The 16,278-nt window shown below is 39.5% G+C and overlaps 1 protein-coding gene across 1 annotated transcript in view; it reads right to left on the minus strand.

The window, feature by feature from the left end:
• Positions 1 to 2,781: 2,781 nt before the first annotated feature.
• Positions 2,782 to 16,278, minus strand: part of MED13L (mediator complex subunit 13L) — a 177,900-nt gene continuing 164,403 nt past the window's right edge. The window contains exons 24-31 of the mRNA XM_030460813.1: positions 15,025 to 15,248; positions 14,473 to 14,615; positions 12,952 to 13,110; positions 11,902 to 12,078; positions 9,553 to 9,707; positions 6,828 to 6,989; positions 5,429 to 5,541; positions 2,782 to 4,620 (exon numbers count right to left, since the gene is read on the minus strand). Of these exons, the coding sequence (XP_030316673.1) occupies positions 4,488 to 4,620; positions 5,429 to 5,541; positions 6,828 to 6,989; positions 9,553 to 9,707; positions 11,902 to 12,078; positions 12,952 to 13,110; positions 14,473 to 14,615; positions 15,025 to 15,248 (1,266 nt within the window). The 3' untranslated portion in view covers positions 2,782 to 4,487. The remainder of the gene's footprint in view (positions 4,621 to 5,428; positions 5,542 to 6,827; positions 6,990 to 9,552; positions 9,708 to 11,901; positions 12,079 to 12,951; positions 13,111 to 14,472; positions 14,616 to 15,024; positions 15,249 to 16,278) is intronic.

The raw sequence follows: 16,278 nt of genomic DNA on the forward strand, positions 1-16,278 counted from the left end.
ATGCTTTCTACATTAAACTGTTGTCAGGTGCCCATGATGTTTCACCAAAAAACAGGAATGGTAGTTGGAAAGAGAAAAGTAGCTTAACATCAGCCTAATCTTTACAAACTTTTTCTTCCTTTGTTTTAGACCATCCCTGCAGTACCATACCCATAATACCCATGAATACTACATTACTATTACACATCAGATGAAACTTTAGTGTTTTCATTACATCCTTCCTTACAGTTCTCATGGAACAGAGTATTTCAGTGGTAGTTTGTCTTCACTGCCAATGCATTATCCACAAAGTAACCTCCATTTTAAAACATGCTCTGCACTAATTCCATCTATTAGAGCACCCACAATGGAAGACTGGAGTGTAAAAGTAAAAACTTGTCCAAGACAACTAAAAATTGTGAACTAAGACACAAGCTTGGCAGTTTAAGAATAACAAAAAAAGGTAAAACTTTAAGAGAATATTGTGAATACCTAAGTTTCCATTTAGAAATAAGACACCCCAAAATAAAAGGCAGGCTAGGAATAACAACTACTGAGGAAGCCTTACCTGAACTGAGTTCCAGTTTCTTGAGAGCATGGCAGGAGCTGACTGGATGGAAGTGCAGGCTCCATCTCTTAAAGAAAAAGGAGTTTGTGCAAGACAGTGAGTGATGAGGATCACTGATAAAAGCACTTTGGAGCTGTGGAAACTCCCATCTTGACAGCCACCACTGCTGAAAACAGCTCCCACAGCAGCCCAGGCTGGCTGTGCCTGATGGGGTATCACAGCTGGGAGAAAAGGAAGGGGCAAGTTTGTACTTTGCAGTTATCTTTTTTCTTCTTTAAGAGTAAAGCAAGGGATCTGGCATTTAAAACATACTTGGGCAGGTCACAGGTTTGACAACTTTTAAGTACAGGAAGTGATCTATTATCTGAAGACTGTTTATTACTCCTTTTTGGCACATGTTTAGAAATGAACCTGCTAAATAGAGAATGTCTTGGCCTGAGATGATCTCCTGCAGTCTAACGAGGTCCCTTAGCAAAGCAGGCACCATTTGATCAGGCTGCTCAGGGATGTGTCCAGTTGAGCCTTCAGCTTGTCCAAGGAGAGTTGTACAGCTGCTCTGAGGACCCTGAAGCAGCAGATCTGGGTTCATGTTCCTTTATAACCTGGGGCTGACTGCTTCATTTAACCTGTCTGGAATGCAGCTGAAGGGGAGAGGGCTCTGAGCTCATATTCCATTGAGTTCTCCTGTTAAAGACTTACCTGCTGTATGCAGACAAATTTCAGTCCTCATTGATGAAGGACCAGTGACTGCAGCTCCTCGTGTAAGGCAACTACTGATGTGGCACCAGATTATCCCAGGATGCTTCCACCCACCACACGTGGCAGAATTTTAAACTTGTTCTGCATTTCAGTGTAGATTCAGATGCTCTAAATGTACATTATTTGCACCAAATTTCATCTCAGAACAGCCAGTTTTAACTTGAATGTCTGTTCTGGTTTGCTCTGATTCCAATCCTTACAGAAAAGACCCTGCACACATTTTCATCAGCCTTGGTTTCAACAAGATGCAGCAAATCAAAGAAGGCAGGTGGGCACTGGGATCATCCAGGGCAGGCAGCAGTGCCTGTCTCTCAAATAAATGAGTATTAAACAGCCTTTAAATTAACTTCACCAGGAATGCTAAAACAGGAGAGTTAAGGACAATACACAAAATAATAAAACTCCACCAACAGTTTCAGTAATTCAATAATTTATTCATCTAAAAAAGTGTGTAAAAGTATATAGCTCTCATCCACAAGGTATATATGAATGACATTTAAAATGGAGGTCTTTATTATTATTGTTTCTTTTTATCAAAGTCTTTTTTTAGTGTATTGTACCAGCGATATACTGTAGATTTAAAATGAACTTCACATTTTTTTTTGTTTTCTTTCAAATTGTCGGCTATATATAAAAGAAGCTCACTGCAAAATGCTCAGAGAAAAAAACCAACCAAAAAAAAAAAAAAAAAAAAAAAACCAAAAAGAAATTCAGAACTCCCCAGAAATGTACAGCTTTTACATTTAAAAAAGGTTCTGAAATATACATACAAGCATGCTGGACATTCCCCACCCCCTCCCTCTCCCTTTAGCTCAAACAACTGTAATAATTCCGATTTAGGCATGAATTCCCAAAGTTAGAAATAAAAAAAAAAAAAAAATAACTTTCTTCACTCTGTAGGAAAGCCAGGGCTTGTACATTTCAGATTAATTCAGTAAAAAACTCACAAGTAAAATAATGCATATTTAAGGGAAATATTATACAGAACTTTTCACACTGAAGTACATAAGATTTTTCTTTAAAATCTATTGCCATTCATTTATTTTGCACAAAAACGTATAAATATGTCACCAGCTTCTCTTAACTTAAGAAAATTAAATAAAAGACACCAGATGAAAACTACTCCTTGCTGCCCTCTTTTTAATTTTAATTTTTGCTTAGAACCAGGTTTCTGGGGGAAGAAACGCCCCTGGATAAAAACGGCCCATTTAAAAAGAACAAACAAAATAATAATTCAAAGTTCAGATGAATCCTGGGAACAAATAAGCCCCAAATGGTAAAAGATTACAAATGTCTACTTTACATTTTTTTCCTTCCCAAGTTAAATTTTTTATACAAGTTTACAATCTTCATCTTTTTATGCTCTTCAAAAGGCCTTGAGAATTTTCTTTTCTGATTAAGAAAAAATAGTACTGCAATATTTTTAAAGTCAATTTTACACTGTACACATTAGATACAAATGGTTTGATATCAGATTTTTTTTTTTTTTTTTTTTTTTTTTTTAACCTATACATTGCAAAGAGGATACCCACATGGGAGGTTTGGTGCAGAGAATGAAATAATCCATTTACAGGCTACTTCTCTGACTTCACCTCATTACACAAGCAATTCTTTTTTTTTTTTTTATTTATTTACTTTATATAATTTGTTTTAAATGTTACATTATCTCAAGAAAAATACTTTTTAAAACCATAGAATTTCATTTTTTTTAACCAGAACATGAAAGTCTTTTGGAAGAACTTTAAAATTTGTAGGTTTTTCTTCTCCACAGATAGATAACTAGGTCACACAGCCTGATCAAAGTGCCCGACCCCTCACATAAGGCAGTCCATGCCTGCTGCACAGTGCAACAACAAACATTAGAAAATGGAGTTTAAATATAAACCCCTTGAAGCCTGGAATGAAGGAGTCATAAAAATACTTCAATTAGCCATTAACCTTTAAAATGGCAATCATTTTACTAAACAAAGTAACTTTTCCACCACAGTGGTATAACTTCAAGTACTAATTTAATGATATAATTTTTAAAAATTATTTCTTTGAAATAATATTCCTATAGTCAGAAAAAATACACCAGATTTGTAACTGATTTAGTGTAAACAAAAACCATATTTTTGGATATGTACATGGACGAGTCTGCCCAGAATTAAAGGGAGACTTGGGTTTCAGTAAATACTTTCCTAGCATCACTAAATTTACTGGAAATATATTTCAATCATAGCTCTACAATAGATTAATTTACCACTTTCCATTTGCCCCTACACTGGGCTTTAAAGTATTTTTCCTCCCTACCTCTCACTCACTCTTCTTCCATTAGGTAGTGTTATCCTTCATTAAACACCAGGCTAAATGCAGGTGAGAATTCCTGACAACAGAAGTTTATCCTTACCAGAACTTTGATTGTAATCAGCTTCACTTTTGATTTCCAGGTCAGAAGAGTGAGAGGTATGTAGATAAATAACCCTACAGTGGAACCGAGCTGGATTTTTAAGATATTCTACTGTTCCTGGTCCTTTATAATTTAATCCCTCCCCTCCCCAAACTTAAAAATAAATAAAGTATCTCCAGACCATTCATATCTACATGGACAGGTAACAAATGCATGCATTCATCCCAATCCACTCTGACAGAACTCCAGGTAGACAGAAAACTCCAATATTTATACGAGACTACAACTGTGTGGGTTTTTGTTTTTGCTTTTTGTTTGTTTGTTTCTCCTCCTGCAAGGTCCAAGTTTTTGATGATCGAACAACAAAGTAAGTTTTGGACAACCCAAACTGGTCACTGTAAGGTCTTTTTATTTGCAGGGTTGAAACTGCTCTTGGTTGTTTATCAGAGTTCCTAATGCAAAAAGGTACTGTAGTCTTCCTTAAAAAAATAAAATATTAAAAAAAATAATCACACTGACCAGTAGCTACTGGGGCCATCAGACTAACACTGGCTTGAGGTTACTCTGTGTTCACTGTTCTTGGATGTTCCCAGATTTTGGACTGAAGCTGCCAGAGATGTTGATGGGTAGGTTTAGTTTTGAACACTGCAGAATTCACGTGTGCTTTTGGAGGAGCAGAAGCACAGCACAGGACTGGTCTGAAGAGAAGCAAAATTGTGTTCTTTGCAGACTGTGGCACGTTTCTCATGTTGAGGGGAGAATAAGCCAGAAGAACAAGTGCTTTTCTATCTATTAAAGTATATTCATGATGGCATTGTACAACTGAGTGAGCACCACAAAGTGGACAGGAAGGCAGGAGCTGCGATCCTGAGTGGCAGGGTTACACGTGAGCCAGGACAGTGCATTGTACTGCTCCAAAACAAACCTGCAGAAGAGAAACACAGAGAAAATAAACTGGAATTGTTTACTCCTTTCCTCTTGTTTTTCTAGGGGATTTATTTGAACTAAATAGCTAGTAGCTAGTTTCTCCCAGAGATACTTCATGAGGACTGCCTGGCTGTTCTAACATCAGTGGTGTTGGAAAGTAGGAAAGTCACTGAAAAGGAGGAAGAGGGGTGAGCTTGACTTTCTCTTTGTGATATACTGGAATTTGAACCAAGCTGAGTGTAGGCCTACCCCAGGGCACAGCAGAGACTATGGAAGCAGAGTAGTTTTGGTTGTAAGGAACCTCTGGAGATTGGTAACAGTCCTCTGTCTACAGTTACCTTGTCCAATATGGTACACAACCCTGTACTAATTCAGCAAGAATGTCTCCTTTACATCCCAGTTCCTAAGGCACCGTTACCAGGAGAGTACTTGTTCTACATATATAATCAATTTGTTTTGGTGAGTAAAAATAATGATTGGCACAGTCCAGATAAGATCACCAGTTAAACAGAACTGTCTTTGGGGGAGGCAACCAAGTTGTTGGCAAGAAAAAGCTGTTAAGTTTTCTCCCCAGTTTTGTACAGTAGTACCAAAACCTGATGAAGTAACCCTCCCAGCCCTGCTCTTTGGTTGCAGAGCAGGAGCTGTACCCAGAGCTGCCCACTGCTCTGAGGCATGTGCAGGACACAGAGTTACACAGCTAAGGAATAGTTTTGACAGATTGAAAAGGAAAGCTCTGAAATTTCAGAGCTCCATCCGTATCCTCATGGCCTCAGGGAGGAAATGCAGAAGCTAAGAGGTGTTACCTCAAGACATCTGATGTAGTTTTAGAGTCAAGGGGGTGAGGGACTCGCTGAGAATTTCTGGCAGGTAGAAGCTCATCGGTCTGGGCTACAGAGATGTGGTGATGCAGTGAGGCCTGTGTGAAGGGAAGAGAGCACAAATCAACTCTATGTAGCAAGTACTTGCAGACATTTACACTGAACAAATAGAATTGTCCCAGGACACCATGGAAAGCTGACAGTTCTCTGTTGAACCCATCATGACCATGTGCTTTCCAAGTTCCATGATTACAATTCTTAACAAATTGACTTTTTCCTGGAATTAGGAATCTTTCAAAAAAATGAATGCTAAATTCTGTTCTTAGTCAGGGAAGAAGTGATGAGGGGATGTGAGAGTGGTTCTTTCTGTTATTTCAGTAGCAAACATCTCATTCTTCAAATACTCCCAGAGAGAGACCCATCACCAGACAGGTGGGGTAGTGCTGCCTTTATCCTGCTCTCAGCTGGATTTCTCCACTTATCTCATCCCTCTGGAGCAAAGCTTGTGCATTAGTGTATACAGAAGTAAGAAAGAGGTTTGATATTGGCCATGTGCTGGGGCAGAGCAATCCTGTCAGCCTTTCAAGTGAGCAAGCCTGACAGACCACAGAGCCTGCTGAGGCAACACCTCTCAGTGTTGCTCCTCCAGTCAGGACACACACGTTAGAGAGGAATTGCTTTAGAGCAAAAATACTTAATCCAAATCAGACAAAGATGACTTGAAACTGTGTGCCTCACACACCATGCAAGTTCCCTAATTGCAGTTCTGAACAGCACAAAGCAGAGAGCACCCCCTGCTCACGGAATGGTGTACAAGTTACTGCATGAACTCAGCCCCTTCATTTTATGAAAAATTGTCCAAACCAAAACTCTATGTTCCAAGTCAAATTAAACACTTAATTCAGCCTACATCTGAGAAAACAATTCTGCTGAGCTGGAGGTGGTGCAGGGAAGGGTGCTGGCTCTTTCTCTCTACTACAGATCTACAATAACCTTATGGAAGGAATACGTAAAATTGCCTGGAGCTCTGCTGACTGAGTTTTACTGCTGGAACTGAAACATAGAATTGAGATTACTAATTCCCAAAAAACTTAAGTTTTGTGTAAAATTTCATCTCTAGCTTGAAAACCACAGTGGTTTGTTTCTCATATTCTTTTGAGATCTCCATTCAGCTGGTTTCAAGAAAATCAGCCTTCAGAGAAATCTGTCCATGAAGAGTGCAGTGGATGGAACAAAGGTCAGTACCTTGCTGGTGGAGGTGCTGTACTGACTGTACATCAGTCCTAAAATGGCTTTTTTTGCATGAGGAAAGAACTGAGCAATACTGAACACAGACAGTACTCTGTAATACCATAAGTACAACTGAAAGGATACCAAGACAGACCTTCAGGAAGAGGGGACACTGGTTTTGTGCCTGAGGACAGGATGACCAGAACCACTGTGGCAGATTCTCAGCTTTGGCAGTTGACACGAAGTATCCAAGAGCAAGAGGTTGCTGCTTCAGTTCTTCAGGGGCTTCTCTGGAAAGCAGCCTCTCCCCTTGGCTCTGAAAGGAGTCAAAAAGGCAAGTTTGTTGTTTTATATTGTTACACCCCACTCATTCAATTTGTTTACTAATTATTCAGTCCTTAATCCATTTTTTTCCTGTTATTAATGAGCTACCCTTTAGTCATCCATGAATCTTAGAGTTGTCACATCCCTGGCTTTTTCCCTGCTCTGTAGCTGAGTTCTCCAGGCCTATGCTCCAGATTCACTTTAGATTCCCAATGAGCAACGTTGCCCTCCTGAACTTGAGTTTGTGTAGGATTTGATGCCACAGAGTGGCTTAGAGGTTCTGAACAGCTGTGCAGCTGTCCTGCTTTTGAATTTGCATCAGTTACACACTTGTAAAACTGATTTCATCACGTTGAGTCACTGCCTGTCAGCATATGTGCTTGCAATTTTATTTCTGCATAGCAAGAATTCTTACACTTGGTGTAAGCTTGCTTGCTTCATCCTGTGCATGTGTCTGTGTACATATCTTTACATATTATGAACCAAATTACCAGTCCTACAAGAGATACTCTCAAGAGGTTTCAGAAAGGGTGACTGCCATTGTGTTCTAGAGTACTTTTCTTTTTTAAACACCTTTAGTTTTTTTCCTTTTATTTCATATGCAAGAAACCCAGAAGACACCTGCAACATACTTCAGTTTTGAATTTACCCCAGTTCACTTAATCCATAAACATCTCAAGTCAGTCATTTAAAAAAAAAAAAATTAAAAATTCCACTGCACAGAAACTGGCTTAATCACAAAGCCTTCAATGCTAGTCCTTCAAAGAGGACTTTCTCCAACAGCAATATCTTGATCAGGAATCAAAGGAAGTTAAACAGGCCATAAAGCTTAGAGAAGGCTGCAGCTCACCTGGCTGTGGGCACTCTGAAAGCCTAACAGCAGCCTTGGAACTGGCTCTGAGCAATCAGACCCACACTGCTCAACTGCAGCAATCAATTATGGGTTACATGGAGGAAGGCTTGACCTTCCCTGACCCACAAGGTAATGATCACACGCTGTTGCTTTTTTAAAACCAAAAATTACACATCAATTACTAGGCCCTTGTTAATGGTTAAGCTGAATTACTATGACAGGTTCATCTAGAAATGGCTTGTCCAGGTCTCTAAGCTCTTTGGTCATTAACCTTTCAGTGCTGTTCCTAAGCCACTCAGAGGAAGTTCCATGGAGAGTAAGTTTTTTAAAGGCATTTCTAAAAGCTGTACAGAACAGAGCTTGTTGAACTCTATGAGAGAGAAATTGTAAAGAGTGATGAGTTGTGATTTATGGCTGGAGGGTTTAGAAATAGAATTTTAAACTCTTAATTTGCCCACATACCAGTCTGAAATAACCAAGTGACAGTAATGTGCAATTATTCAGCCTTTGAAAAGTGCTGGAGTGTTAAGGTGGGGTGATTGTGCACCAAGATCAAGAAATACAGTGCTGGCATTTTTGTGGCTGATGCTGAAGTCATTTTTCACCCACAGACTGTATTAACCTGACCACCGAAGCATTTTGGCAGAGGTTACAAGGAAAACAGAGGCAGGATTTTTTCCTTCCAGGTAGTAGAACTAACACCATTTAGTTCATTTTCAGAGAGTAAGAACTCTTTTCTTCAGACAACTTCCATTTAGCACTGCTTTCTTCTAGGTATTTCTCCTGCATTTTTCATACCAAATTCATAGTTGCTCTTGGTAATACTGTTTGAAGCCACCAGTCACAGCCACAGATCCAGTTACTTAAATTATTACAGACCACTAAACCAGAACTTCTAAATACATGGTGTTACCTGTTTCTTGTATAAAAGTTAGCACATTCCCTCAATGAAACACTGCATTGTTTAGTAAAGTAGTATTATGTTACTATTTCTAGAGTAAGAGTTCTCCACAGGAAATAATTAAATGTCAACCTGCTACATACTTGTGATAGAAACCTTTCTAACAGTACAGATAAGTCTTCACACAATTAAATGTACAAGAGTTCCATCAAAGATGATCCAAATTATGCTAAAGCAGATTAAAAAAAAAAACAAAAAACACCTTGAATTACCAGAAATAATTTTTAAGTAATCACTGGTGGTGGAACCAGCTCTAGAAAAGCCACTTCAAACAAAAATAACTACTAAACACTGTGCTGACTTTTCCTAAGATAACACCATTTGCATGAACATTCAGCACCTGCGGAGTTTCTGTGGGCTTGGTTTTGTCACTAGGAGAACACTCACACTTTCTGGCTCCCCCAGAAATTCCTGTGAGCAGAGCTGTCCTATCTCCCTTTCTCTCAAAGACTTGTCACTTGGCATTTCTGCATGGTCATTAGGTATGGCACTGTCACACAAAAATGAAGCTTCTCTCCTCTCCCTCAATTACCTTGTGCACTAAGAATTAACTGTAGAGACATAAATAGTCAAGGCAGAGACTCTTGTAGAAGAGTCTTTAACCAGCACCTTCAATGTTAATGTTAATCTCTGCTTGCTATTGACCTAATTATGTTTGAGAAACTACAGGGGGGGAAAAAAAAAGGATTTTGGAGGATTTGAATTTTAAGTAGCATATGCCCTGAAGTGCTATAGCCTTACCCTACTATGCTGGAAGTGAGATCCCACTCCAATGCCAGATGGTGATCCAGGGGAGGGAACTGGGGAGGAATTTGGTGAAGAGTGAAGATTCCCTGTTATTAGAATTCTAATGTCATTGTCCATGTCATCTGGGAATGGGAGGTCAAACATGTCATCTGAAAAAGAAAAGAAAGAAAAATAATTTCCCATGTGCTTCACTCCTTTTTGTTAAGAAATTTTTGTAATTTCTTACTGTTCTCTCTTTTTTTTTTTTTTTTTTTTACTTACTCCTGAGATAGATGAAAATAGATGGAAGCAGAGATAAACACTTTATTGTTTACACCTACTTACTACCTTTGGGTGCAACTACACAGACTTGAAAGGAGAAGCTGGCAGACATCTATTGGAATCATGAAATTTAACAATGGTCATAGAGTAAACACAAGTCCTTCCACACAGCTTCTTGACAATCTAGAATGAGCCTAAAGCAGAAAAAATGACACCTCTGCAGTTGCTCACAGAAAGCCACTGACAAAATACTTGAAATGCATTAAGCAAACCTACATGGTGCCCTCAGCACGTGCTGCTCTTTGGGCTTCTGGCACTTCTGCTCAAAATGCTTTGGAAACAGCCCTGCCACCTTCAAGGAAGTCACAGGATCAGCAAGGACTGCCCCATGCTCACAAACACCCTTAGAGTTACTAAATACTGTATGTTACACATACAGCACAGCTTTTAGTATTTTATTTTTATCTCAGAAATTAAAGACAGTTAGATTATAATTTGTTATTTTGATTTGGTTTATGGTAATACGTGGGAAGGGCATGAAGACAGAGGGAAAATGTGCATTCCATTACTTGGTCATTTGAAATCCAGGTTATGATATCACAAGTAATTTTCAGGGTGGAAAGCACTATAAAGTGCTTTAATGAAATTAAATTCATAATAAACACTGAGCAAAAAATTACAACCATCACAATGTGGTTTATAGCATTCTTTTTCCTGATCCAGATAGCTCAGCAGGCAAAGACATTTAAATTGCCTGATGATACTTAAAGTACGTTTTAGGGGACAGAAAAAGACAGTGGGATCTGTCTGAATTGAAACTGGAATACTTCGAACTGCAACCAAATTTATACTAAAACACTTGGAGCTCTACATAGGAGTCATGCATTTCTACATATTATAAGTAATTTCTCTTTAAAAAGAAGAATATACTCTGCATGAAAACAGAGAAGAATGTGTGTGTCTTGAACCAATTTCACCTGAAGTGTTAAAATAGGCAGGTGGTTGTTTTTCTTCATCTTCTGAAGAGAAATACAGGACTGCAAGAGCACTGAATTAACTTAAGTTGATTAACTTCTGTCCTACAACCCCAGCAAACAAAACAGAACTAATGTCATGCTCTGCTTAGACTCCAAAGCATAAATGAGATGGCTAATAGCATAGGAAGCAGTTTAATCATTAAGCAGAACAGAGTTAAGAAAATTAAATTTAACACCATTTTGGAAAACGCCAGTTCTTGTACCTGATTCTAATTAGCATCTGAAGCACTAAAGGGCAGGTTAATGCAGGTTAAATATTTGTCAGCACAGCATTCAGCCAGGATTCTGGGGCCTTGAAAGGACAGCTGCTTAATACTTAGAGGGGTAACTTCCCTTCTGTGAGGCCCACTGAACCTCCAGGAGTAACAGATCAAAGCAGACTCTTTCATTAAAAATAGTGGGCCTTTTTTCTTCTCAATACTGTAACTTCCCTCTTCATAAAACACCTCTGTTGTACAAGTTTGTAGTTATTCTTGGTTTAAATTATTTTGCAATCTTTTTTAAGGGTTTGTGGCAAAACAGTTACAGAAAAGTCTTATTTGATATGAAGCATTAACCAGAGTCTTGCTGACACAAACTATAAATGTGCTCAAGGAAGCACACTGCCAACATAAAGAATTCTCAGGTTGGTCTATTTTGCCAACTTTACAGGAATATTAGAATTCTAGAACAAGTACCTCCTCCCTGCAAGCTTTCTATACAACAGGTCACAAAGCAAACCATTATTGCAAAAAAAGAAGCCACAACACAGGAGAAAGCACATTATAGTCTGGGGCATTTCACATCCTGATGAGTCTCTGTCACTTTTGGAATAAATCCATATGGTTATCTGAAAACAGGCCTCAGAAAAAGATAATTAATTTTCCTGTAACAAGGAAGTACAGTGTTATTCTCTTTAAATTAAATCCAGATGGTCTGGGGGCCACGGGAGAACAGGGGTCCATCAGTTTTCATTCACAACCAGTATGGCTCTGCTGATGTTCTGAAGAGGCCCTTGGCATCCCCAGGCTATTTCATCTCTCACACCAGACACCTGCTTACTCACCATTAGTAGGGCTGAACCCATCCTCGTTGGGGTAGTTTGCTGGTGCTACCTGGATAGTAGCAGAGGTTGGGAAAACCAGGATGTGTGTACAGGAGGCATCCTGAGGGGTGTTGAGCTGTGATGACTGCAGGTTCAGTGCAGTGCTCCGGCCAAACACCGATCCCATGGTGACAGCATCTGCCCAAACAGAAGCAATGGCAGACACATTGATTTGCGTCATCTTCAGCATGTATATTCTGTGTTCAAATTAATTTCTAATCTGGGCTTGCGAGATAATACAAGTGTTCAGAGGGTCTTATCTTACAAAGGATAAATGACTAGAAAAGTTGGAAATTAAGATCACAACTTGTGGATGTTTAGCTACGTCATGCTCCATCTCTTCTTTCATTTTGCTGCCCCTTAATCAAAGTCTACTTGTTAACTGAGCAGGTTAAATTTGGTTTTGACTCCTATATAATTATGCACTATACCCCACTTAGGTTGTCATGATAAAAGCATAACTATTTTCTCATGCAGAAAAAACTCTGTGCTTTGAAAATGACTCAGTTTTAAGATTCATTTTCAAGCTAATCTAATTCTGTTCCATGAAGCAATCTTTTTATTTCTAAACTAGAAAAGAGAAGGATGTCACCATATATGTTAAAATGTATATGCTTACATAATGCAACAAACCATTAAAGGTAACCTCAAAATTCACATTTCATTTCAACTCCTTTGTCATGCTCTGCAGTGTGCCTGCAGTCCTTGCAGAAGGGTATCTCCAACATCACGCTGATAACAGCTCTAGGTGCAGACATGGCCTTCCAAGGTCACTGGTCTGACAATGCCATACAGTGCTCTTTCCCCCAGGAGCCTTTACTCCCAGCACAGCATCTCTTCATGGTATTTTTTTGGAAATTCTGCTGACTCAACCTGTTTTCTACCACACTTAAGTCATGCTAGTCAAAGTCTTTGGCCTCCCAAGTCTCCCAAAATTCACGTTACATGATAATTACACTAAGTAAGAGAAGAAAAGTTTAGCTGGCATTTAAATAGTTGGATAAAACTTACCTGGCATCACAACAAATGAGCCCTGAGGCTCCATGGCAACTAAGCAGGCACTGAGGATGGAAGGGGAGTCTGCTGAGGAGATGCCACACATGCGGCACACCTCCTTTAGTTGTTTGCTGATTGTCTGCAGGGAACATTCCCCAAGGAGGATACTCCAGTCTGAAATGAATAAACATGATGACAGAAGATAATGGGCTTCTGGAACAGCCAGCACTTGCTTGGGAATAGTAGAACAGTATTAGCACTGAGCATTCCCTTCACACTGCACTGCTCTGAGCTGCCTCCCTATGGGAACAAGGTGTCCAGCTCTGCATGCTGGCACAGCTGGGATACAAGAAACTCAAGCAAAGAGATGTTAATTCACTCAGAGAACTTATGTCAAATTTTGTTACGAAAAAAATAATCAAGCAAATTTCAGTGGAGGTGCAGACAGACATTCAAGAAACTACGTTTAGGCATTTAAATAACATTATGTGTCCAAAGGGAGTTGCTGATTAAATTCTCAATGTTTTCCTGCCTTTGATTAAACACCTGTGTGTGTGCAATGGATACCAAACTTCCCTGCTTAGGCAGGCAACAGCTCTTCTTCCCCTGCATGGGAATATCCCCCCAGAACATTTCTTCATGCTTTCAGGCTGAATTGCTACTTACTGTGCAATGCATTTCCTCTCTCCCCCCCACTTCATGAAATACTGAATCTCTTACAACAAGCTAACAGGAGGAGTTTAAGTTCTCTTTGGTTACCAGTGTAAAAGACAAACACTGCTGTACTACCTTTATCCTGGTGTCTTAATTTATCTTCATGTTCCAACTCAGAGGATGGGAAAATACTGAGAGCACCCTCTCAGAATCCCATTTTCTTCTAATCAGTGACCAAACAAAACCTGATCACTGGCCACAGCCCTTAGCAAAGGAAGAAAAGATGCCGAATGCATTAATTTATATTATACTGGGCCCATCAGTAATGGATTAAGGCACCTGCACCTAACACTCCAGAGTTCCCTTCAAATTCTCACAGAGCTGTTAGGAATGCTAAATGCTGGGGACTCTGGCACAGTACCTTCCTGCTTTTTAACACTGATTATCAGGTACCTTGGCACACCACAGAAAGAAATGTATTGTTTCTTGTTCAGTAACTTTCTGTGCAAGACTTTTTTGTTTGGTTGGCTGAAGTTTAGAAGTCAGAATTGAATTCTGTTTTTCTTCTGTGACAGGATAACAACTGTTAGGATCTTTTTCTAATAAGTGACAAAACTCAGAAATGACTTCCTCGTGGAATGAGTGCAAAGAGCATTTCATCTACACCACACGTCCCCAGCACGAGGGGCAACGTCAAACCCACTGTGTGAACAAGCACGGTGTTCATCAGACCACTACACAAATTCAGTGCCAGGGTAGAATTATCAGCCTCAGTTATCTGATTTTAAAGGTTTGTGATCTATGTTAAGTCTCTCTGCTTTGCACACTGGGGCCATGTCTTCATTCCAAAGCCTGGGGCAGGGATAGCAGTGACATTTGTACCTTTTAACTCCCCGTGGCCCAGGCGGCCGAGCCGCCCGATCACAACTCTCCAAGGCAGTGATGTCATCTGCACAATCCCAATGCACCATTCCCAGAGCTTCTGCAGGCCAATTTTACGTGCAGACAACTTGCTCCTCCTTGACCTGGAGGTTAAGAAAGAAGAAGATAAAAAGTAAGAAGAAAACTGAGGACAGTATTCAGGTTTCTGTTCTGTATAATGATTTCACTGCTCACCATCCATAGGAGTTCTCAGCAGAGCATGTGTCTGCTTTCAGTAGTGTTACTGCAGGGACCTGCAAGAGGTGCCAATATGCTGAGCAATGCACCAGTTGTTCTTGAAGGTAAATTTGTAGGTAGCATTTGTAAAACAAGTGTAAGACATTAACATGTTACCTCTGCAGTCTATAAGCTATAAAGCACTGATATGTCATCACTGCAACATTATGATCACAGCAGCAGAAAATAAGCTTAGAAAGGATGTGCAAGAAACTAATGAGAATGAGGGATGACAACTACAGACTTGGGTATGATGTAAAAAATAAGGATTTCTACCTGTTTGGTAAATCAATATTAACTATGCAGGTTTCCAGGAGTTCCCCATGAAGGTCAGTGCAGGATGCCAGCAGCCACCGCTGATCGTGAGACAAACAATACCCAACAAACAGCACGTTGTACTTCTGACTGGCCTCTCCAAAGGTTTCCCCCAGCTCTGTCTGTTTGTCCTTGATGGGTGCCAGTATGAAAGGAGGCGAGTATAGCTGGATGGGGCTGGGCCTCTGCAAGAAAGTAATTGCAGTCATCACATATAAATATAGCCAAAACTATTTAACTGAAGAACCAGACAGAGTAGCAGGGAGCACAGAACAAATGTGAGCTTGAAGCAATAAATAAGTCAGTGGCATTCACAGTCAAGAGACTATGGCAGAGTCATAGAGTCACGAGACTATCCTGGCAGAAGGGTAGTTACAGACAAATAATTTCTGCTAATTGAAACTGCTGCACTTCAGAACTCTTAAGTTCTCATGAAAACATATGCTCCCTTTTTGGTGTCTTGTAACTTTGGGAAATAAAACATGAAGTGCAAAGTAGAAGTTAATCAGTTAAGAGAAAAATTAATTTATGGTATTAGAGACATTAAGGAGTATCATGTTTTTCCTTATGTCACCTTCTTTCTACCATCCTGGAAACACTACAGGAACATTAAAGGGAGGGAGATGCTTGCAGGGGCCTTACAAGTTTATTGCTCTTCCCCTTACACCTAAATAACTTGAAGCATGAGTGTTGTAACCTGCTGCAAAATCCATCCTGCTGAACAGACACTTTATGAGGGAAACATCAGGAGGGAATGTGAGGAAGAGATGCCTGGGGTGATACTGCTCTTAGAAATTTTCAGTGAGAGGGTGTGTTTTTAAACAAGTAATGAAATGTGCTAATAGGTTGGTTTTAAGATTACTTTGAAACTAGGTTTTTAAACCTTAACATGCATGTCTTTTTTCCCATGATGTTTTAAGTGCTTACTTGGCCCATTAAATTTAAATAAAAGTCATCATTATCTTTCAAAGAATGAAAAACATTCATGGAGAGTAGGATGGATTATGCTTCTTTTGAAATCCCTGAGATCCCAGGAGCAGGGTTTGAATATTTGCACTTTAAGAAGCAGATGAAAGATAAGCCCACTGAAATAGGGGGACGTCTCCATTACCCCAGAGAATCAGTATCTGTAATTAATCACAGGAACTTATTTCATATATGTGCATATATATGTATAGAAATAAAGGCTGGACATAAACACTTCCTTGTAGGAAT

The sequence above is a fragment of the Calypte anna genome, chromosome 15 (assembly GCF_003957555.1).
Source record: "Calypte anna isolate BGI_N300 chromosome 15, bCalAnn1_v1.p, whole genome shotgun sequence".
NCBI classification, from domain to species: Eukaryota; Metazoa; Chordata; class Aves; order Apodiformes; family Trochilidae; genus Calypte; species Calypte anna.